Genomic DNA, 24045 nt, shown 5'->3' with positions numbered 1-24045 from the left:
GTACCCCTAGAGGCCAGAAAATGGTGTTGGATCCTCTGGAGCTGGAGTTACAGGCAGTCGTGAACCATCTGCTATGGGCACTGAGAACTAAACCCTGTAGCAGTGATCTTAGCTCGATCTTAGCCGGTGAGGTGTTCTCCGCTGGCTGCTTTTGTCCTTTTTATTCAGTCTGAGATATCGACTCATCTTTCACATTCATCTTACTCCTCAGTTAGCGCTTTCAGGAAAGCCCCTCCCAGACACACTCAGACGCAAGTCTCCTTAGCGCCCTAGGAGTTCTGTAGTCCAGTGAAGAAGATGCTTGAGAATTCTTTTCCTCCCTTTCCCCTCCCCTCCCCTCCCTCCTTCCTCTCTCCTCCCCTTCCCTCCTTTCCCTTCTCTCCCCTCTCCCTCCCCCTTCCTCTCTCCCCTTCCCTCCCTCCTTCCCTCCCTCTCTCCCTTCCTGGCAGGGTCTTTTACCGGCCGGTCTCAAACTGGCTGTGTAGCTGAGGAGGGCCTCGAACTCCTACCTCCCCTGCCTCCACCTCCCAAGTGCTGGGAAGGCAAGTGTGTGCCATCACCTGGAGCTCAGGCAGTGTTTGCTGAGGAAACATGGGAAAAGACAAAGCATTTGTTCTAGAGTAACTGCCAGGGTTAGGAAAGATAACCAAGGGATAGGCAAATCCACAGATCATCTCAAGTAGCATTAAGTTCTGTGAAGAGCTGGGCATAGCGGTTCACATCCGCAATTCCAGCTCTCCAGAAGTGGAGGCAGGAAGGCCATGAGTTCGAGATGAGTCCTGGGCAAGCAAATAAACCAACCAACAAACAAGGTCTATCAAGAAATCTAGCAGCTGGAGACATGGTTAGCAACCCTTGGCTACTCTTGTAGAGAAGGAGTTTGGTTTCCAGCACCCACACAATCACTATGTAGCCCAAGTTGGCTTCCAACTATCGATCCTCCTGAGTGTTCAGAAGGAGGAGAATGTATTTTAGCTGAAAACTTTGCACTTGTTAAGTTTGTGTGTATGTGTGGGCAGGCCCACAGAGGCAGAGGACAGCTTGTGGAATCAGTGTGCTCCTTCTACCGTGTGGGTGGTAGGGATTAGACTCAGGTGGTCTGTTCTGGCTGCAAGCTCCTGTACTGGTTGAGCTCTCTTGCCGGTCCAGGAGGTGAATTTTAATAAAAGTATAGCGGGGGAGGGTGGTTTAAGTAGAAAAGGGCACAGTTTGAGTAACAAGAGTTCTGTGTCAGTCAAGGGGTCACTGTGGGTAGGGCGAGATGGAAGTTGGATGGAAAGCAGGGTGTTTTTGGAGGCCCAATACTGTTTGAACTAGGTTCATTTATATCCCTACACTCTCCTGGAACTCAGTTTATCAACCTGTGAAATGGGGCTGATTGGCTTGTTGCACCTTAAGCCCCCAGCATCCTGGGAGGGGTCCACAGCCTTGCAGGAGCGGCTGCTGACGCTAGGGGGCGCCCCATCGATGGCTCGGTGCTCGGCTGGCCAGGCGCAGGCACACAGCCTCTCGATTGGTCGGGTCTGGCGCTCCAGCCAGCGCCATTGAGGAGTGGCGGAGAGGAAGCAGAGCCGGGTAGGGCGGCAGCCACGGCAATAGCTACAGCGACAGCGACAGTGACAGGTAGGGGGGCGGCGGGCAGGGCTGAGGGTCTCACGAGCGGCGCCCACCGCGATCGCCACGGCCGTGCTCAGACGGCCCCGCTCGGCGTCCGCGGCAGCCGGCCTCTCCCGGACGGAGCCCGGGCGGCCTCGCGGGGACCCCGGATCCCGAGTGTCGCCGGCACCTCAGGCCCGGCTCGGGGCTCCGGTCCCTGCAGCCTGGCGACACCCCTGGATTGTGGGTGTCACTTCTCCCCCAGAGGCCTGATACCAGCGTGCGAGCGTCCCTCCAGCAGCACCCCCCAGCGGGGCGTCATCCCTTCCCTCAGTGCCTCCATCCCATCCCCTCTGGGGTCAGCCTCTGGGTGGGGACATCAGGCCTGGCCCCCGGGGTCCCTCCCTTCCCCTCGCCACCTCCAGGTAGGAGACCCTTCGCCTTTCTTACTAACCTAGAGACTACCCATCTTCTCTAGGCTTGGTGGCTCTGTCCCCTGCTGCAGCCAGGCTTGGGGTTGTGACAGCCGCCGGAGATGTGGGAAGGCAAGGGAAGCTGTGCATTCCTGTGGAACCCCTTGCAGTTGTCCCCTTGAGACAGAGCTCCCGGGATCCCTCAGCTCTCAGCCCTAGCCGCCTCGCAGAGGACTCCCCAGGTCCAGTTGCCAATGCTTCCTTCCCGGGTCTGGCCTCCTCTCGGGAGGGGCCTGGCTCAAGGTCATGTCCGGCTGTCTGCCCGGGCTGTGGGGCTGATCCCAGATCCTCAGTGTCACTTGCCACACTGGATAGGGGAAGCCAGGTGGGGGTTATTGCGGGGCAGCTGCCTAGAAATCCTGATGGACCTGAGCATATAAACACTCTGGCCAGTCTGGCAGCCCTTCCTGAAACCGGATTCCTTAGGGCAATCCTTGAAGTGGCCTCAAGCCTGTTCTAGATGCTTAGCAGAGCTAATGGATGTTTCCTGGCGTGGGCCTCAGTTTACTGAGCAGAGGGACATCTTAGTGCACTAACCATCCATGTCTTTGTAATGTGTACCTCATGTTCTTCCACAGTGAGAGTAAAGTACAGTAGGGCTTGAACTTGTGACAAAATACAAACGACAGTACTTTCCTGAAAAAGTAAAATTATTTTATGTGTGTGGTGTGTGCGTAGTGTCAGAGGACAACCTGTGTGTGTGTATGTGGTTTGTGTGTATGTGTGTGTGTATAAGTGTGTGTGTGTCTGAGTATGTGTGTGAGTGTGTGTATGAGTGTGTGGGGGTGGGGCAGAGGACATTGTGTGTGTGTATGAATGTGTGTATATGAGTGTATGTGTGTGGGGGGGTCAGACGATAATGTGTGTGTATGGTGTGTTGTGTGTGTGTGTATGTGTGTGTGTGTGTGGTGAGGCGGAGCAGAGGACAACGTGTGTGTGTGTGTGTGTGTGTGTGTGTGTGTGTGTGTGTAGCTTGTAGGAGTCTTCCCTCTCTTTTCACCTCTTGGATTCTGGGGATTAACCTCAGGTGTTCAATCTTGGCATCGAGTACTTTTACCTTTTGAGGCATCATGCTGACCCGATTGACACTGGTTTCTCTTTACTGGGGAAAGATCTGGAGCTACACTTCAGGGAGAGCTGGAGTTTAGGGCTGAAATTAATGACAATAACAAAAATAAAGAGTACTCCAGCCTTGGCTGGGTGCCCAGGACTGTCCGAGGCTCAGATAGTAAAACAGGCTAGTCAGTTTCACACTGTGTTTTAATGGATTTACCTTTTCGAATGACAATAGAGAAATGTTTCCTTTTTTTTCTTTTTTCTTTTTGTCCTGGAACTAGCTCTGTAGACCAGGCTGGCTTTGAATTCACAGAGATCCCTCTGCCTCTGCCTCCCGAGGAGAAATGTTTCTTTTATTTAAACTGTGAAGCGTTTTTGACTAAAAAGAAAAATTTGTTCTTGTTTTCTATTTAAACAAATACTGAAGGGTCTTCCTCAGATTCTTAGTTTTATGTCTGGAGCATTACAAAAAAAAAAAAAATTGTTTGGAAGAAATGTCAATTATTCTGCAAAATGTTTGAATAATACTATTATTTAGTCAGGGTCTCAGTATGTGCCCTGGCTGGCCTGGAACTCCCTATGTCGATGTAGACCAGATTGGTTTCAAAATTTAGAGACCTAAAGCTGGGATGTGGTCATACATGCGTTTAATCCCAGCACTCAGGAGGCAGAGGCAGGTGGATCTCTGTGAGTTCAAGACCAGCCTGGTCTACAGAGTGAGTTCCAGGACAGCTAGGACTACACAGAGAAACCCTGTCTCAAAAAACAAACAAACAAACAAACAAACAAACAAAAAACACAAACCAAACCGAAACAAAAAACCCCTCAGAGATCTGCCTCCTTCTGCTTCCCTTGTGCTGGGATTAAAATTATATACCACTACCCTGAATAGTTAAATGATTTTTAAGTGTCCCTGACAATAAACAGATCTTTCAGGGAAGTGCTAGATACCAGTCTGCCATGGAGACTGGTTCAACTCTTAGGGGGCTTCTGCCTCAGGTCTTCTTTGTGTTGGTAGCCTTTTCCTTGGGGTGAATGTGTCTTCTGGCACTAAGATAACTCACTAGTCATTGGGCAAAGTCCTGGGAAAGGATCCTGATAATAGTCTCTTTCCAAGTGGGGCATATGCCACAGGAAATCTGGAATGTCTGGTGTGGTGGCTGGTGAGCAACATGAATGGCCTAGAGCAAGATTTACAGCTCACAGTTCTAATTGGAATCCACTAGCCCAGTCATCCGAGAACCCACCTAAACTCTGTTTTTGTTTGTTTGTTGGTGGGCTGTTCTGGAACTAGATATGTAGACCAGGCTGGCCTCCAACTCAGAGACGTCCATTTGCTACTGGGACTGAGATGCCAAGATTAAAGACATGCACCAACATTCTTGGCTCCATTTAAACCTTTTTGTTTGTTTGAGTCTCTCTCATGTTACCTTTTTGAAATCATGTTTATTTATTGTGTGTATGGGCACTTGAGTCTGTGTGGGTGTGCCCATACCACACACAGCTTGCCTGTGGAGGTCAGAGGACAGCTTTCTGGAGCCAGTTTTCTCCTTGCTGTGTGTCCTGGGGATGGGATTCAGGTCCTGAGGTTGGCAGCAGATGCCATTACTCTCTGAGCTATTTGGATGGCCCTTATGTTAACCTTTTGTAATAGTAAAAATCATCTATATAACCTCAGCAAAGTCATCATCTTCTTCTTTTTTAAATTATTTTATGAATGTTTTGTCTGTATGAATATCTGTGTACCATGTGGGCCAAAGAGGGCATTAGATCCCCTGGAATTGGAGCTGCAGATGGTTTGAGCTGGGAATAGACCTAGTTCTCTGTAAGAGAAGCCAGTGCTCTTAACCAATGAGCTGCCACTCCAGCCACCCAGGCAAAACCTTTTTACAAATATTTGCTGAAGTACCTTAGTTATTCTTATACCAGATGAAATGAAAACTTACACTAATTGCCAATGTTTTGATAAGCTTTAGTGTGTTTATAGTGTTTAAAAGAATAGTTTACTTTTTTTTTTTATAATACCGGTATGCACAATATTACACCACTTATTGTAACAGGCAGTTGTGATTCAATACTGAATCTGAATATGGAGCCAATGACCAGAGGGTTTCTGGTGTTTGTTTCTGGTGTTTGGCTGAAATAGTTCATTAGGGCAGCAACATCTTCAGGGTGTAGCTGGGGATGTAGCTCAGTTGGTAGGGTGCTTGCCTAGCATGCTCGAAGCCCTAGAATCAATTCTCAACACCACATAAACCAGACGCGGTGATGCATACTTGTAATCCCGGCACCTCCTTGGGAGCTGAAGACTAGAGACTCAGAGGTTCAAGGCTATAACCTAAGCTATATGGTGAGTTCAAGGTCAGCCTTGGATATATGAGACCCCATGTGAAAAAAAAGAAAAGTAGCAATAAAGCACTGCCTTCCATTGAGATGATTTTATGAATGAACCTAATGAATAAATTTGCAAATTTTAATTAGGACACCTTAGCTAGTGCTGTAGTGTGTGAATTTCGTTCACATAGCCTTCTGAACATTTTTGCTTTGATCTAGGTTCCTGCTTCTTAGCATTTGGGCCAGATGAGTCCGTGCTCTGTGGGGTTGTCGTGAGCACTGTAAGATGTTTGACAGCTTCCACAGTCCCTTCTCACAAGATAGCCATCGCAGAATCTGAACTAGAGAGCTGGAGAGACATTCGGGGGCTAAGAACACTAGCTCTTGCAGAGGATCTGGGTTTGGTTCCCAGCACCCCCATGGAGACTCCCAGCCCCTTTTAACTCCAGTTTCAGGGGATCTTACCAAGTCTTTTGGCCCCCACAGGCTCCTGTGTGCATATGGTGCACTCACACACTTAGAGTAAAAAAGGCACGTATTCAGACGTTGTCAGATTGGCCCTGTCTGAACCCTAGGGCAGTCTGAACCCAACTCTAGTCCCCAAAGGAAGTGTTTCAAAGAATAGCTGCCGGTGGTTTTCTTAAGTTTCTGAGTGGTCCCTGTAGCTGAAGACCAGTGTGGGCGCTGCTCTTCCGCTCCCCCAAGTCTCTGTAGGCTCGCCCCTTGCATTCATCCACTTGCAGGCAGGCAGAACTGGCAGTCAACACAGAAATACATCCAGGTTTTGTTGTTGTTTTTGTGATCTTGCTGGCTTGGAAGTCTAGACCAGGCTGGTCTGGAACTCACAGAGCCCCACCTGCCTCTCCTCTCAAGTGCTGGGATTAAAGGCGTGTGCTACCACACCCAGCCAACCTGTGGTTAATTTCCTTTCCCCCTCCCTTTTATTATAGATTCTGTGACCATGAGAGACAGAACTAAAGACTGACCCATGATTTCTAAGCCCCTTTTCCTGAGGAAGTAGTCATGTTGGAAGGTCTTGTGGCCTGGGTTCTCAATACCTATCTGGGGAAATATGTCAGTAACCTGAACACTGACCAACTCTCAGTTGCACTTCTGAAAGGTAAGCACACCTACTTACTCCCACAAAGTGTGGCCTCTCTGTCTCTCCTTTCCCTCCCTCCCTTCCTCCCTCCCCTCCTCCTTCCCTCTCTCCCTTTCTTTCCTTAACTAATTTAAGTGTATGGGATGGTAATCCATGTGCCATGGTTCCTATGTGGAGGTCAGAACTTGTGCAAGTGGGTTCTTCTAGCATGTGGGTTCTGGGGTGGGTGGCAGGGATTCAAACTCATGCTAGCAGCCTTCCTGGCACCTGCCCTTACCCCCTGAATCACCTCACCTGCACTAGTTTACTTTACCTGTGGGTTTGTGTGTGCTAACATACATGCTTGCACACAGGTGAGAGTTTACAGGTATGTTCCGAGCCCAGAAGTCAACTCGGGGTGTGTCTTTCTGCCACTTTTCCATCAAATACTTTGAGACAGGGTCTCACGATGTATTCCTGACTGGCTAGCTAGGAACTGATCATGAGGACGGGGGTTGGTTTTGAACTGAGAGATCTGTATGCGTCTCTGCCCCCCAAGTGCTGGGATTAAAGGTGTATGCAACTATGTCCAGCTATTTTTTTTTTTTTTTTTTTTTTTAAAGGCTGGTGACAGCTTTGCTCCAGTTAGGTTTTAGCTTTATGGTGGCAGGTGGTATGTCATGACAGTGTCCCTGAGTTTGGCTTCAAATGAAAGTTACTTATTAGCTAGATAATATTGAAATTCTGAGGCACAGTTTCTTTAGCAAAAGAGGGCAGTGCTCCTATGGTTGCTTTAAGGATCACAGGGAAACACCCAGGCTGCTCCCACATAGACCACATAGACATCCGCTCAGGGTTATTTCACCTCCAGGTCTTTGATGGAGCTTTTGAGAACTCTGGTTTGCTTAGTAGTTTCTTTTTTCTTATTAAATTGGCTTCTGTTCTGGGAATTGAACACAGGTCCCAGTGGATGCTAGGCTAGTGCTCTACCACTGAGCTATCTCCCCAGCATGTTGTCTTGCTTAGAAGTAAAGTACTCAAGACTTGGGTCGTGGTAGCCTTTGCTGGCCAGCGTGTGATGCACTCAGTTCTATGATTTGATGTGGGAATTGGAAAGCATCATCTTTCCCCATTTCCTCTTTTAAAAATTTAAATTCTCTTTGCTCAGTTCAGAGTGGAACTGTTTATTGCATATAGAGAGAGAATGTAAGTTTGAGCTGGGCATGGTATACACTTTTTTTTTTTTTTTTTTTTGGTTGTTCCTGGCCAGCCTAGTCTACATAGAGAGTTTCAGGGCAGCCTGTTCTACATCTAAGTCAGCCATGGGTACAAAGTAAACCCTGCCTCAAGAAGATAAAGTTTGGCTGCCAGCATAGCAAAGACAAATCTAGTGGAGAGGAAGGAAGCACAGTGTCCTGGGAACAGAGTTTGCCCAGGCCCAGGCTGGAGGGGAGGGCAGTGACTCCTGGGTTTGGCTCCTCGAGAGTGGGACTGGAGCTTCCCATCTCCGACCCATTGCGTCCAGGAGTTTCCCACCTCCATGCTCGTCAGGATTGAGTGTGGCCGTGGGAGCTAGTGTGGTTTAGTTGTCTTGTACTCTCTCTCCTTCCTTTAGAGTCAGAAATGTATTCTTCCCTGTCCTGCTTTCCCTTCTGTTCTGTAGAGGAAGCTAGTGGGAAGCAAATGGATGAGTTTGTAAGTAGTGTCAGTGTGATGTGCCCGGGTACCTCAAGGCTGCAGGCATGGTAACTGGACCCGGAGAGCATTGCAGACTCAACTTCACTAAGAGCTGGTATCTCCAAGTGAGGCAGTGTTTGCAATTTAAAAAAGCAGCTGGAGAGAGAAAGACCGAGTTCAAGCTGAGGGTGGTTTTTTTAATTAAGGGAAAAGGTTAGTAAAAAGGGGTTAGGAGCAGTGGGAAAGGGGGGAGGGGGAGGGGGAGGGAGAAAAAGAGAGAGAGAGAGAGAGAGAGGGAGGAAGGGGAGGGGGCAGGGACTTTTTAAAAGGGAATGATGAGTAGGCACAGGTGGTGCTCTTGGTGGAAGCTGGGGCGTGTCTTATCAGAGCTCCAAAGCAGGCCAGTAGAATGCCTAATACTAACAGTGGTCACTGACATTGAACTGATGGAGCTTTAAGGCATAGGATGAATCTCTGGGTTTACTAATGACAGGTTTCTAATCTCAGATTTCTAGGCAGAATGTATGCCAGGTGTGGTGCATCCTTTTAATCACAGTACTTGGGAGGCAGAGGCAGGTGGATCTCTATGAGTTCAAGGCCAGCCTGATCTACATGTGGGACCCTGACTTTAAAAAGGGGAGGGGGGAGGAGGACTGGAGAAGTGGCTCGATGGTTAAGAGCATTGGCTGCTATTCCAAAGGACCCAGGTTCAATCCTCAGCACCCACATGGTAGCTCACAACTGTCTGTAACGTAAATTCCAGTGAATCCAACTCTTCTTACACAGACATGTGCGAATGCCAAATACCAACACACATAAGAATGAAAAGAATAAAAAGAACATTAAGACTGCACTTACCCCTTTGTACGTTTGTAGGCACACATGCCACAGTATGTGTGGGGAGTTAGAGGACAGCTTTCGGGAGTTGACTCTGTTCCCACATGCACGTTAGAAGGGTCACATTCAAGCTGGGCAGGAAGCACCTTTACCCTCTGACTCACCACCCTGGCTCTTCCTGATGGTCTTTACTCTATAGCCCTGGCTCAACCTGACACTTACTGTGAAGTCTGTGCCAGCTTCAAACTGGTGGTGATCCTCCTGCCTCTGCCTCCCAAGTGCTGGGATTATAGACATGTGTCACCACACACAGCTTAGACAGAATATATCTTTTTTTTTTTTTTGTATTAGTTAACTTTTTTCATTTATTTTACACCCCATTGCAATTTCCCTTCCCTCCTCTCCTCCCTTCCCCCCTCCCCCCCTAATCCATTCCTCCTCCGTCTCCATTCAGCAGAATATATCTTGTAACAACTAAGCGTCATTCTGGTGCTTTGGGGTAACTTTTCTTACCTCCTCTTTAAGGTCTACTATTCTCTGGCCTTTATATCTGTGGACTGAAGCTCTAGCGAGGCACTGCTTTCAGCCCAGCGCTGGAGAGGCAGAGGCAGGCAGCTCTCTGTGAATTCCAGGCCAGCCTGCTCTGCAGAGTGAATTTCAGGACAGCCAGGGTTATGTTGACAGACCTGTGGCACTCGAGGCCAGCCTGGCCTACAAAGCGAGTTCCAGGACTGTTACACAGAGAATCCCTATCTCAAAAAACAAAAGCAAACACTCAAAAGTATGGGATGAAACCTTGAGGAATGTTTTTCTTTTGTAACTGGTATTAGTTATGAAAGAGCTTGGCCCCTTTACTTCCGCGTCGTGTGGAGGTGTCACTATGACCTGAGGGACAGTCATGAAAGGAGCCGACAGCATTTGTTGGTGTTGACATAGCTGGTAGGGATTGAGGGACAGGGTTCTAGACAGGCATGAGAGTGTACTGATCTAGCAGCGAACGTTTACTGTTGTGAACGTATGGGGAGACAGTGCTCAGGTGGACTGATGGTGGGTTCCTGTGACTGGACTGCCTGGAAGGGCAGAAGGGGGAAAAAAGAAAATAAACAACAAACTTTTTCTTATTTTGTTTTTTTGACACAGGTTTTTTTCTGTGCAGCCTTGGCTGTCCTGGAACTCTCTCTATAGACCAGGCGGGCTTCAAATTCACAGAGATCTGCCTGCCTCTGCCTCTGAGTGCTGAGATTAAACACATGCATCACTGCTGCCTGGCAAAACCATGCTTCATTTATTTACTTGTTGGTCTTTTTTAAGACAGGGTTTCTCTGTGGCTTTGGAGCCTGTCCTGGAAGGACTGTGTATTTTTATATCAGACCATTTGTGTCCAGTTGTGCCATTTACCAGCAACTTGGATGTGTTTCTCAATTTCTGCATGGGAGAAATTATTAGCCATCCCATAGGGCTCTGAGGGCCAAGAAGATTAATGTGGGTCAAGAGCTCCAGGCTCTGGGCTTGGGACCGATATGGAAAGATGAGGACAAGAAAAGCACGCAAGAGCCAGGCCAAGCCCTTCCATCATTGAGAAGCTACGTGTGCTGCACATGAGTTGTCACTAAAGGCCTCCTTCACCCCAGGGCGGTCACGTCCTGTGACCTGTAATGCTACCACGTAACCAGCTCCGAGATTTCTAGGCAAATGCTTATCTGTTAAGCCTCGTTTTCTCATCTCATACTTGAGACCCTGATATACAGGTTGAATAACCCTAGTCTGGAATGTTCTGAAACTTAGCACACTTTAGTATCGACAGAGCTCAAAGAGCCTTTGATGTTGGAGCACGGTGGTTGCATTTTGAATATTTTTAAAAATTAGCTCTCCTCCTTCACTCTCTCCTCCTTGCCCTCTCCCCTTTCTTTCCATTTATATTGGCTAATTGCCTGACTGGGGTGGGGTGTGCCCCATGGGGAATAGGTGAGGTGAGAAGGTGACTTGTTAGAGTCAGTTCTCTCCTTCCGTAGTGTGGTCCCAGGGGTCAAACTCGGGTTGCTACACTTGGTGGCAGTCGATTCTACCACCTCTAGCCATTTCCTACCCCTGGATTCTTCAGCTGGCCCAGCTGGCCTCAAACTTGCCGCGAGCTGAGGAAGACTGAATTCCCCATCTTCCTGCCTCCACATCCCAAGTGCTGGGCTCACAGTGTGCCCACTGCCAGCCAGCAGTGCTGGGTGAAACTGTGAGAGAAAGCACTCTACCTATGGAACAGCAGCCTTGGCCTTGAAGCGTTGACTTCTGTTTGGGAATGCTCAACCAGTAAAATCTGTGTAAATATTTTTAAATCAGAAAATCCCCCAAATCTGAAATACGTGAAATGCCAAGCATCCCAGACAGGGATACCCAACTTGTAGTCTTTCTTTGCCTTGTTATGAAGATTGAGTGAGATAATACATGTGCTCAAAAGAGGTGGCTCAGCAGTTCAGAGCACTGGCTGCTCTTCTAAAGGACTCGGGTTCAATTCCGGGCACCGACTGTCTGTGACTCCAGTCCCAGGGGATCTGATGCCCTCCTCAGGCCTCTATATGTACCAGGCACACAAGTGGCACAGAGACATCTATATGCATAAGGTAAAGTTAGAAATTAAAGTGTATTGTCTTAGTTACTGTTCTATTGCTCTGACAACCAAGGCAGCTAGTAAAGAAAGCATTTAAGTGCTGGCTTGCTTACAGTTAGAGGGTTAGTCCATGATTACTGTGGGAAGCTTGGGAGCCGGCCAGTAGGCACATGGCTGTAACTGAATCTGAGAGTTCGCATCTGATCGGGAAGTTGCAGATCAGACTGGGCCAGGCATGGGCTTTTGAAACCTCAAAGCCCACCCTCAGTGATACACTTCCCCCACAAGGCCACACCTCCTAGGGAACAGATTTCAAAATTAAGAGCCTATGGGGGCCATTTTCATTTCAACCACCACATGGATTACATCTTTAAAAAATTTCTTTTACCTGCTTGAGATTATAGTTATATCATTTACCCCTTTCCATTCCTCTTTCTAAACTCTCCGTTATTGCTGCCTTTCACATACATATATACATACATACATACATACATACATACATACATACGTATAGTGACATTGCTCAGGGGGGAAAGAGGGATTACATACAGTGAGGCCTCACTTACGTTGTAGATGCTGTCACTATCATTGTCCCACCTCAGCCTGCTCTCAGAGTCACTAACCTGTTGGGGAGGCAAATTAAACAACAATACAAGGCAGCCATCGCTGCATGGTTGCACTTCAGCTAGAGGCAGTAGCCGGATGTGAGGACTGGCTCTTGTGATCCCATCGCTTGAGAGGATGAGGCAGGAGGGTTGCTGTGAATTGGAGGCCAGGCTGGGGTACATAGTGAGTTCCAGGAGACTCTGCCTTTAAATACAAAAGCAGTTACATTATGCATTTGAGTGCACAGGAGAGGAGCCTTTTGTTTGTCTGTAGAGCCAGGGGAAAGCTACAGTGGGTGACTTTTGAGTAGACCGGAAAGGGTGTCAGGGGGTTGCACAGGAGCGGTAGCCAGCCACACTCCAGGTGGAGTGAATCCCAGGAGCAGAGGCTGCGAGTTTGTAGGCACAGGGGAGTCAGAAAGGAGAGGCTTTTCTGTACAAGGACTCTGTACTACAATTCCCCCTTGTTTTATTTTGAGCTCTCTTCAGCCTGGTCCTTTAAATAACTTGAAGCAGAATGAAGAGAATCTGGTAGTCAACAGAGATGACTGGGAAATGCCTGAGGCCTGAGTTCACTGCATTGTAAGTGACTAGATCTCTGGCCAGTGAGAGGTGAGGAATTTTGGGGCGAGCCATCCATGAATAAGCTTGGAAATTGTTTCCCTGGAAATCAATGAGTGGCATTCTGGCTTCGAAAAGGCCTACCTCATTCGGGTGCTTTGTTGCTTGACTCTCACACAGCAATCCTTGCTAAGCAGGGCAGGACCCTTCCCAGCAGGACAGGCTGTGGACACATGTGAGTGTTTGTGTGTGTGTGTGTCTAGCATGCCTTCCGTCTTGGACCATTTTCATGTTTTATTGATGTTCCTTAGCTGTTGGCTTGCTGTGGGCTTGTGTTTCTTCTCTGTCCTTTCTAACCCTCCTGGCTTTCTCTCCTTTGGCTTCTTTAATGTTTTATGTGTGAGTTCCTTTCCCTTTTCTGACAGTGCAGCAGCCAGGGAAACCCTGGATTAGCGCATGGAAAAACAAGGCCAATCAATGTGTAAATGAGAAGAGGGCCAGGGCATGGCTGCACATGGAGCATTCACCACGCATGTGGGAGATTTGTTCCCTGTGCTGCAGAAACAGAAAAAGAAATTGCAGTTGTCTCTGACACCTGAGGACATTTTCTTTCTCTTTTATGATAAGTTTCTCTTAACCTTTGGAAGTATGTTTATTTTGCTTTAGGTTAGTCTTAAAACATGTGATATGGGACCCCCCCCCAAAAAAAAGAGATTACATTTGCTTAGAATCTGCCAAATTAGTAGGTTTGACCTCATTTTTTTAGAGTCTGCATAGTCATTTATTGGAGGAAGTAAGTTGTCTACATCATTACAACTTTGCAATGTGCTTTGTCTGCCCTATTCCTGGCCTTTCTACCAGTTAATGGTTGTCTGTATGCCCTGTTCTCAAAAATATCTATCCCAGACAGATCAATGGCTTAGAAATGGTTTTGTGTTGTGCAAGCAGCTTTATAATATAAGGCCCTCTCCTCAGCGGTTTGTGGTTAGGGGTGATGTCTTCTCTCATGTTCCCCGTGGCCTGCATAGAGGAGAGCTTGGAGATATATGTACGTGTATATGTATATGAATATATGTATATATATATATATATATATATATTGTGTGTGTGTGCGTGTGCGTGTGCGTGTGTGTGTGCGTGTGTGTGTGTGTGTGTGTGTGTGTGTGTGTGTGTGATTCTGTTTGTCAGCCCTCCCTTACCCCGAGACAATCAGTTTAAAAGGAGGAAAGGCTCACAGTTTTGGTTCACATGGGTTGCTTGGCCTTGTTGCCTCTGGGCCTACAGGGATGGTGGGATTGAAGGGCCTGGCAGAGCAGGCCTGCTTACCTTAGGAGAGATGGAGCAGAGTCAGAGAGGGCCCCAGCCTGAGTACCCCTTTTGATGGCATGGCCTGAATACCCCACAAAAGCCCCCACTGCCTCCCTACAGTGTCATGGGCTGGGATAATTCCTTAGTCCATGGGCCTTCGGTGTCATCATCATCCAGGCTGGCCCTGCTCTTTCTGTGCCTTCTGACCAGTTAGTGTGCCCCAAGGGAGGTGCACAGTGACCGTTTGCTCTCTCTAGAAAGAAGTGCTTTGGGGTGACTAGTTTTATTTAGTTACTTTTTTTGACATAGGGTCTCTCTCTCTCTCTCTCTCTCTCTCTCTCTCTGTGTGTGTGTGTGTGTGTGTATATATATATATATACACATACATACATACATACATATATATATATATAATTTTTTCTTATTTTACATATCGATCCTAGTTTCCTCCCTCCCTTCCATGTCCCCCATCCCTCCATCCCATTCCACCCCCACTCCACAGTGAGGGTGATGCCTTCTAGGAGGGATCAACAAAATCTGTCAAGTCATTTGGAGTAGGGCCTAGGCCCTCCCTCCTGCTAAGGGAGTATCCCTCCATGGGGAATGTGCTCTCAAAGTCCTTTCATGCACCAGGAATACATACTGGTTCCATTATCAGAAGTTCCTTAGACTGCCCAGGCCTTCTGACTGAGACCCATGTTCAAGGAGTCTGAGTGAGTCCAATGCTGGTTTCCCAGCTATCAATCTGGGGGTCCTTGACATAGGGCCTACATATCCCTGGCTGTCCTAGAATTAACTATATATTTAGATGAGGCTGGCCTCATAGGGATCATCCTGCCTCTGCATCCCGAGTGCTGGGATAAAGGCGTGTGCCACCATGCCTGCCTTCAGTTTTATTAACTAAGCTATGGGCTCTCAAGCGTTTTGTGACTTATGCTCAGTTCTGGGAGAATGGCATTGCTGAGGGCTGGGACTGCTTGTTAAAAACCACAGCAGATTCTTGTGTTTTAGCCTCAGAGACTGTGATTTGGGAGATGTTAGGGAGCCTGCATTACATCTTAGAGAGTCAGGTGATGGCAGTCTTATGGGAACTGTTAGCCTAAGCTGGGGAGCTTTAAAATAGCCAGCAGGCCAGACCTGACCTCTATCTCAGGATGGCTTTTTACTAATTTTACTTACTTACTTAATTATGTGTGAGTGCTTCTGTGCATACATAAGAGTACAAGTTGTCAGGGGACAACTTTTAGGAGTCTGTTCCCTCTTTGTACTATGTGGGTCCTGGAGATTGAACTCAGGTCTTTAGGCTTGGCATCAAGCACCTTTATCTACAGGCTGTCTTGCTGATCTATCTATCCATCTCTGTGTAACAGTCTGTCCTGGAACTCACTTTTGTAGACCAGACTGGCTTTGAATTTACAGAGATCCTCCTACTCCTGCCTTCTGAGTGCTGGGATTAGAGGTGTGTGCCATCACCACCCATCCTCTTTTTTTTTTTTTTTTTTGAGCAGAGTTTCATGTTACCAGGCTAGTCCAAATTTTTGCTATCCAGTCTAGAATTATCTTAAATTCCTGATCCTTCTGTCTCTACCTTCTAAGTGCTGGAATTCTGTCTTTTACTTTTTTTTTTTTTTTTTTTTTTTTTTTTAAACAGTCTCTAGCCCAGACTGGTCTTGAACTCACTGCGTAGTTGAGAATGACTTTCTGATTCCCTGTCTCTATCTCTGTATTGTGGGATTACTGGAGTATACCACTAGTGTGGTGTGACATTTTCTTTGTGGGGATCAAACACAGGGTTTTGTATATGGCGCATGACCATTGAAACCCCTAGCTGCCTGTTACATTTCTAAACCTTCTTTGAAAAAATAAATGAGCTGGGCTTAGTGGCATATGCCTTTAGTCCTAGCTACTCAGAAGGCTAAGATGGGAGGATAGTATGAGAGCCCAGAAGTTTGAGGTCAGCCTGGGCAACACAGTGAGACCCATGATTCAAGAAAAGAAAGGGCAATTGACAGCAAGAGGGCTGAGTGGGTAAAGGCGCGTGCTGCCAGGCCTGGCCACCCGAGTTCATTCCCTGGGACAGACACGGTGGAGGGAGAGAACCGAGTCCTGCAAGTTGTCCACTGACTGCCTGCTACACGTGATACATACATGACATGTACATGCACACAAATACATGTAATACAATCTTTAAAAAGGAATGCGATTGTCATCATCTAAAGGCTTAAAATACTTACTCTCTGGCCCGTTACAGACTTAGTTAGGGTCTTGCCTAAGCGCCCCTGGCTGCTGCGCCTCAGCTGTCATGTATGTTTCAGAGTGGGTGGTCAGATTAGTACTACAGTCGGAACTCTTAGGCTAGTGGTGGCATCGCCATGGCCCTTACCCTTCAGTGTTCTGTGCACAGCCAATAGCACTATGATTGGTGGATGAATGTTTTGTGGTGTTTTGTTTTAGGTGCCGTTGAATTAGAAAACCTCCCATTAAAGAAGGATGCTCTGAAAGAACTGGAATTGCCCTTTGAAGTCAAAGCTGGTATGTGGAGCCAAGGAGGGAGGCAGGTTTGGAGATGAAGCTGTTCGGGGCAGGAGAATCAAAAGCCCTGGAGTTGGTCTCTGCTTGACCAGAAAGTTGACAGGAAGTTTGAAAGTTCACATCAGTTTATATCAGTCTCACCACCTGGGCAGGTGGATCTCTGTGTGTTCTAGGACAACTTGGTCCAGATAGGGGGTTCCAGACTAGCCAGGACTATGCAATGAGACCCTGTCCCAAACAAACAAACAAACAAACAAACAAACAAACAACAAAACCTGGTCTTAGAATAGTCAAGGAATAGGGCTAGAGATTAGTTCAGTGGTAGATCACTTTCCTAGCATGAACAGGGTGTGGGATTCTATCCCCAGCATTACACACACACACACACACACACACACAAACACCCTTGCACACACAGAAAACCACAAGATCGTAATAGTATTTATAATCTTGTATAAAAACTTTTTCTACAGTTATTTATTCGTGTATGTTCATGTGCATGCATACATAGTACCAGCAAATATACTGACAGATAGGAATCTGAAAGCTACAAGAATGCAGACAAGGTTACTTCCAGAAGAAAATTCTTCAAATATTGAAGGATTAAGAGAAGCTCTGTGGGGAAAATTGATGGTTTTCTAATATTGTATTAGCAAACTTGACCTTGTTTCTTACAAAAAGTAAGTAAGACATGTAAAGTTCTGTGTGTCAGAATGCTTTGTGTCCTCTTGCAAACTCATTCAGCATCACCACTGTGCCCAGCATGGCAGAGCATGCCTATAACCCAGCATTTGGGAAGCAAAAGGAAGGTCAGGCTTCAGGTCCAGCATAGGCTGTACACAACCCGTCTCAAGCCAAATAAATAGCTGCCACTGTGCACTAATTCAGACTGGCATATAAGTTCAGTTACAAGAGCCTCGTACATACACAACAAGTATTCGGTCCCCCAGTACTCTTAATTTAACTACTGGGTTAGACAATTAGTCATTTGTATACTCATTAGATACATCATTGTGAGGACTGGGGCTGTATCAGTGTAGGGCCCTTGCTGTACACGCACGAATATATAAGGGCCTTGGTTTCTTCCTCAACCACATACAAAGGAAAATACTTCGCTTTTTGAGGCTGAGTCTCACTGTGTAGCTCTGACCTGCAGCTATGTGTCATCAGGCTTGTTTCAAATTCACAGAGATCCTCCTACCTCTGCCTCCCAAGTGCTGGGATTAAAGGTGTGTGCCACCATGTCCAGTGACCTGCTTTTATTAAGTTAAATTTAAAGGCTTGGCTAAAATGGACAAAGTTGGGCAATAAGTATCCTTTTATAGGTCAGGTAGCTCTGAACCTGGGTTGATTCTTTATCTCTATGCTATATTGTCTGTTTTAGTTTATGATGGGTATATTCAGGGTTAAATATGTAAACATGGAAACTCCTGACACATACTTGTTAATCAGCCAATTATTAATTAACAAGAGATGAATTCTGTGGTCAGGGTGTGTGCAGGTAGAGGGTGTATGCAGGTGGGTGCCATGGGAAGGAAGGGTCTGTGCAGGTGGGTGCTGTGGGCAGGAAGACACCTCATAGGAATTCAAGGTGTGGTTCAGTTGGAAGAGTGTTTGCATAGTAGATAATTTATATTTGATATGGAAAAGACAGTTTCCAGTTTCATTATAACTGGTTCTTTTTAATTAATTGTTTATTGTGATCTAGCTCGTACAGTTCCTACCCTAACACTAGTTTCACATACATAGGAGCCTGATTGACTAGCCTTGAACTCACTCTGTGCTCCAGATTGGCTTTGAACTTGCCATCCCCCTGCCTTAGCCACTTGAGTACTGGGATTATAGACATGCTCCACCACTTGTGGCTTGCTGTCTGTTTTTGCGATTTTTGTCTTTTTTCTTCCGGTGCTGAGGACAGAATCCAGGGCCTTGCACTTCCTAGGCATGTGTTCTACCAGAGCTAAACCCTCCACCCCAAGGTATCACCCTGGCTGGCCTTGGACTTGTGGCCCTCCGGCCTCTGTCTCCTCAGCATTTTTTAAATGCACCGTCATAGTTGTCAGGTTTTTGTTTGTTTGTTTTTTAATAAAATAAATAATTGTAAAACTAATCAGTGTTAAGGGAGCTAGAAAATGTACAGGTGTCTAATGGGACGTTCCTTCTCCAGGCTTGATTGGGAAAGTGACCCTCCAGATCCCCTTTTACCGCCCACATGTGGACCCCTGGGTGATCTCCATCTCCGGCCTCCACTTAGTTGGTGCCCCTGAGAAAATCCAGGACTTCAACGATGAGAAGGAGAAGCTATTGGAGAGGGAGCGTAAGAAAGCCCTGCTTCAGGCCCTGGAGGACAGATGGAAGGCAAGCAAGGCTTAGAGCCTCCGGGCCTTAGGGGCGCCTGTGCCCTCCCCAACAGTACAGAGCGGGCCTGTGCTGACGAGGCTCTTTCCCTTGCAGAGTGAGCGGCAGCAGAAGGGGGAGCCTTACTGGTACTCTGTCACTGCCTCAGTCGTCACAAGGATCGTGGAGAACATTGAGGTGAGCCCTGCCAACCTTCCTGAGGACACAGGAAGGGTTTCTGAGCCTTAGATGTGTTTTCGCTTCTGAGTGCTCCTTTCTTGTGGGTTTACGGCTGCTCAGGTGTGCCCTTTTGGAGGCTGTGACAAAGGAAAAACCTGAAAAGCAAGTCTTGCCTTGCGAGGCAGGCACAGGTCTTTCTTACTTTAGCAAGAAAGTGTGAGTAGGCACTTGCATTTCACACCCCCCCCCCCACTTTCTTTTTTAGTGTTAGATGTTGGAATCTTACTTGCTAAAGGATTTATCACCTCAGAAGCCAGGTTACCTAGGCCTCCATGACTGGTTTCAGGGCAAGTCATTTAATCTCTCTGGTCTCAGTTTTTTCATCTGCAAAATGGGAGAGGCGGGGTCCCCATTGCCTAGTGTGTTGTGAACTATGAATGGCCACTAAGGCATCCGACCTCTCATTGAGGTACCTTATGGAGTTTGGATGCACTGCAGTGCTGGGACTGTGTGTTTGATCATTAGGACTAGGATAGGGGATGAAATATTCATTGACTGTCACAAGGCAGCCCATACCGAACGTCTCTAGGGTTCTCTTGCAGTGTCAAGACAACTCAGGCCAAATGTGTTCAGTGTGTGCTATGTTCCCCAAAAGTATGATCTGAAGTTGTTAGTTTCATAATGTGGATGAAAGAGTGATACATTTGAGGGCAATGTTATTATTGCCAAGCAGTGGTGGCGCACACCTTTAATCCCAACACTTAGGAGGCAGAGGCAGGTGAATTTCTGTGAGTTTGAGGCCAGCCTCGGCTACAGGCCAGCCTGGTCTATAGAATGAGTTCCAGGACAGCTGGCTGTTAGACAGAGAAACCCTGTCTTGAAAAACAAAAACAAAACAAAACAAACAAACAAACAAACAAACAAAAAAAGAGAGAGCGAGAGAGAGAAAGAAAATATTATGATTTTGTGCATGTGGTATGTTTGTATAGCTTTATGTGCAGGTGTATATATATGTTTTCTACAACAAATATTTTTTCTCATAAAACTTTGTTTTTACATTTATTTGTTTTCTGGGGGTGGGAGGCACATGTGGAGGTATGAAGATACCTGTGGTCCTCTTCTACTGTGTGGATCCTGGGGCTCAAACTCATCAGGCTTGGTCACAGGCACCCTGGCTGCCTTACCTGCCTAACTATCTACTGGCCCCAGAAGTGTCTTCCTCAAGCACCAGGAGGCCATTTCTCTGCAGTGCAATCACAGGAATGGTGTTGCTGGTCGTGTGCAGGTCTTAGGTAGAGAAGCTCACTGCAGCGGGCCATGAGCCAGGTGAGCGTGTCTTCCTGCACGCCTCATCCTCTGGGTCTTAATTTTTTTTGTCTCTTCTTTCTCGATGTTTCCTGAGCCTCGGGGGTGGGGGTGGGGGTGTGATGCTCTTCTTTAGGGCTGAGTGCCTGCCACGGCCTTTCTTTTTGTCTCTCCAGAGAGGATTTCTCTTTGCGGCCCTGGCTGTCCTGGAACTCGCTCTGTAGACCAGGCTGGCCTCACAGAGATCCCCCTGCCTCTGCCTCCTGAGTGCTGGGATTAAAGGCATGCGCCACCACTGCCTGGCTCTCCCACCACCACTTTTTCCCACGTCTTATTTACTTATTTGTGTGTGTGTGTGCGTGTGTACATTTGGGAGTTAGAGGCCAGCTTGAAGAGTTTGGTTTTCTCCTTCTACCACTGAGGTGTGGGGATGGAGCTCAGAGCAGTAGCCTCGGTGGCAAGTGCCTTTTGCCACTGAGCCACCTCGCTGGCCCAGGTTACGATTTTGGCATCAGCTTTAAGCATTGGTTTCTCCACATTGGTCTCAATACCATGATTGTCTTTGGTTATAGTCATGTTAATACAGTGATGACTCACTGTTTGCCTCTCTTTTTTCTTTCCTTCTCTGTGGAGTGTGTGTTTATATGTGTTGGGCATGCACTCACATTTGCAGGTGACACCCTTGTGTTTGTGGATGTCAGAGCAGGATGTCAGGTGTCTTCCTCTATTACTGTCTGCCTTTTTGCTTTGTGACAGGATCTCTCCCTAAGCTGGAAATTGACTATTTTGACTAGGCTGATCCAGGTTCTGGGATCTGTTTGTTTCTGTCCCCTTAGTGCTGGCATCACAGGCAAGTGCAGCCATTTCTGACCTTCTGTGCAGTGCTGGGGATTTGAACTCAGATCTTTATGATTGCAAAATGATTGTTCCTACTCATTGAGCCTTCTCCCTGACCTAGTTTATATTTTCTTAATGGTTAATGATGCTGAACATGTGTACATATTTTTCTTTTTTCTTGACCATATGTGTATATTTTTTTCCCTTTTTGTAGTGCTGAGGGCTTGACCCCAGCCCTTGCACATGATAAATATACACCCTACTTTTGAGCTACTCCCAGCCCCTATTACTGGTTTTTGATTCACTGAAGTGGAATACATTCTCTTTCTCACATGCTGGAGAAGAAATAAACACATGTGGAGATTCACACAGACCTTTATGTGCCTTGCTGGTTTTGTTGGGCTAAGCTTCCTACAGAGACAAGAGCGGCAAAACCAATTATCTGGATTCAATGGTGTTGTTCTCTCTCTCCGTTTTGTATGTGTGTGGGGAGTATGTGTACAGAGGTCAGAGGACAAGTTTCTGGTGAGTGTTTGTTCCATCTTTATAAGGGTTCTGGGGATTGAACTCATGTGGCTAGGCTTGTGTGACTGCTGAGCCATCTCTCTGGCCCCTGGCATTCCTGTGTTTAAATGTTTACATTGACTTCTGGAATGATTTGATGGGAGCATTGCAGCCTTCCTCAGATAACATGTATGACAATGAACTGTCATTCTTGAGTGGTTTGTGATTGTGTTCCCTTGGAACTTCAGCACACTGGAAACGTGCAGATGCCCTCTGTGGTTGGACCCCACTGATAGGATTCCACCTGCGGCAGTTAGCTGAATGTTTTCCTTTTCTCTCTTTGCAGTTAAAGATTCAAGATGTCCATTTGCGCTTTGAAGATGGTCTTACCAATCCCTCTCATCCTTTCGCGTTTGGCATCTGCATTAAGAACGTGTCCATGCAGAACGCTGCAAATGAGCCTGTGAGTATGAGATCTGACCACAGACCAAGAGTAAAACTGGCCAGAGCCCTGGGGTCTGCCCTTGGCCCCTCAAAAGTGTTCATGCACACGTATCCATTACTGTTTCTCTGCCATTTAGAGTTCTAGTTAAGAAAAACAATCACTGTTCCTTCCCCTGAAGATAGCAGGCCTTTTGTGCTGACTCAGTTCCTTGTATGAGATTTGTTTTTGTTTGTTTGTTTGTTTTTTTCTGAGACAGGGTTTCTCTGTGTAACACTGGCTGTTCTGGAACTCAATCTGTGGACCAGACTAGCCTCGAACTCACAGAGATAGATCCACCTGCCTCTAACTCCCACGTGCTGGTAGGTAGTAAAGTCATGGGCCCCTCTGCCTGGCAGAGATTTACAGATATTTTGACCCTGCTCTGCCCAGTGATATTTCTGTTTGTTTGCTCATAGCATCCTTTCACTGCTTCTTCTAAGTAATTAAAAATATTTGCGCATGTTGGTGTTGCCAGCTGGTGGATTTTGATTTTGTTTGTCTATTTATTTATTTTTAAGGCAGGCTCTTACTTTGTAATCCTGGTTGTTCTGAAATTCACTATATAGACTAGGCTAGCCTTTAACTCACAGAGATCCACCTGCCTCTGCCTCCTGAGTACTAGGATCAAAGACGTGAGCTGCCAGGTCTTGCATGGATGGGGTTTGGGCTGTGTGAGAGGGTCCTGTCTTCCTGTGGTCTTTTATCCTTTGCAGAGTGCCTGATGTGTATGGTTTTACATTTAGTTTGTTGAGCGAACAACAAATATGGCGGAGACAAAAGGTCACCATCATGTTGCCTCTTTCTCCCTCAGGTACAGAAACTAATGCGGAAAAAAAGACTAGATGTGGCTGAGTTTGGTGTCTATTGGGATGTCGATTGCACTCTATTGGGGGATTTGCCTCAGGCGGAGTTACAGGTATGTTCTGGCCAGGGCCTTAGTGGAACATGGTACTAAAGCCACATGGTGTGGGGACCCTGATTTGCAGGCTGTGGTCCCCTGTGCTCTTCCTTTACAAGCATCTTCTGTCTAGAGTCTTTGCCTGAGATGTTTCTTGTGTCTGTAGGTTTGAACTTCAGTATGTGGATGTTTTGTCTTTTTCATGTGAAGTTCTGTTTTTTTTTTTTAATTTAATATTTATTTATGTATTTTTGAGGCAGGGTCTGTCTGTATAGCCCTGGCTGTCTTAGAACTCACTATGTGGATCAGGCTAACCACAAATTTACAGAGATCCACCTATTTCTATCTTCCAAGTGCTGGGATTAAAGGCATGCACCACCACACCTGGCTAATAACATTCTGTTTGCAAGATGCGTCTGTATCTAATCCCTTGCTTCTTACTGCTGTGTGCCTGTGGCACACTGAAGTTGGAATTTTATCAGCCAATAGGGATTGAACATGAAGATTAAGAAGCAGCAGATCAGCTTCTTAAAGAGGGGCCAGCCTGCTGGGGTTTCTCCTTGAACATCACTGTGGAGGCATCCCTTTAAGACACTTAGATGGATAGACAGTGATATGGTTTGGGAAGGACTAAGGAAAAGCTTACCTTAGTTTTTTCATAAAGAAATTGTAGGTACTGTAGTGAAGTGGAAGAAAATGATTCACTTCTCCAATGCCAGGTGGCATTCCCTGGATTGGGTAGCAGTGAAGCTACGGCACAGCTCATGGTTTAGTGTGACCGTTCGGCTTAAATGCCCAGTGTTGTAGAAGGCAGCAGCCAGAAGGAAGGCTGGCTGTG

General features: G+C 46.8%; 1 protein-coding gene across 1 annotated transcript in view; it reads left to right on the top strand.

Moving 5' to 3' along the window:
* The first annotated feature begins 1592 nt into the window (after positions 1-1592).
* Positions 1593-24045, top strand: part of Vps13d (vacuolar protein sorting 13 homolog D) — a 213117-nt gene continuing 190664 nt past the window's right edge. Inside the window, exons 1-7 of the mRNA XM_051173625.1 lie at positions 1593-1623; positions 6410-6579; positions 16585-16662; positions 18830-19020; positions 19117-19197; positions 22172-22288; positions 23121-23225. Of these exons, the coding sequence (XP_051029582.1) occupies positions 6483-6579; positions 16585-16662; positions 18830-19020; positions 19117-19197; positions 22172-22288; positions 23121-23225 (669 nt within the window). The 5' untranslated portion in view covers positions 1593-1623; positions 6410-6482. The remainder of the gene's footprint in view (positions 1624-6409; positions 6580-16584; positions 16663-18829; positions 19021-19116; positions 19198-22171; positions 22289-23120; positions 23226-24045) is intronic.

This window comes from Phodopus roborovskii, unplaced genomic scaffold, assembly GCF_943737965.1.
Source record: "Phodopus roborovskii unplaced genomic scaffold, PHOROB, whole genome shotgun sequence".
NCBI lineage: Eukaryota > Metazoa > Chordata > Mammalia > Rodentia > Cricetidae > Phodopus > Phodopus roborovskii.
This window is presented reverse-complemented; position numbering and strand designations above follow the sequence as displayed.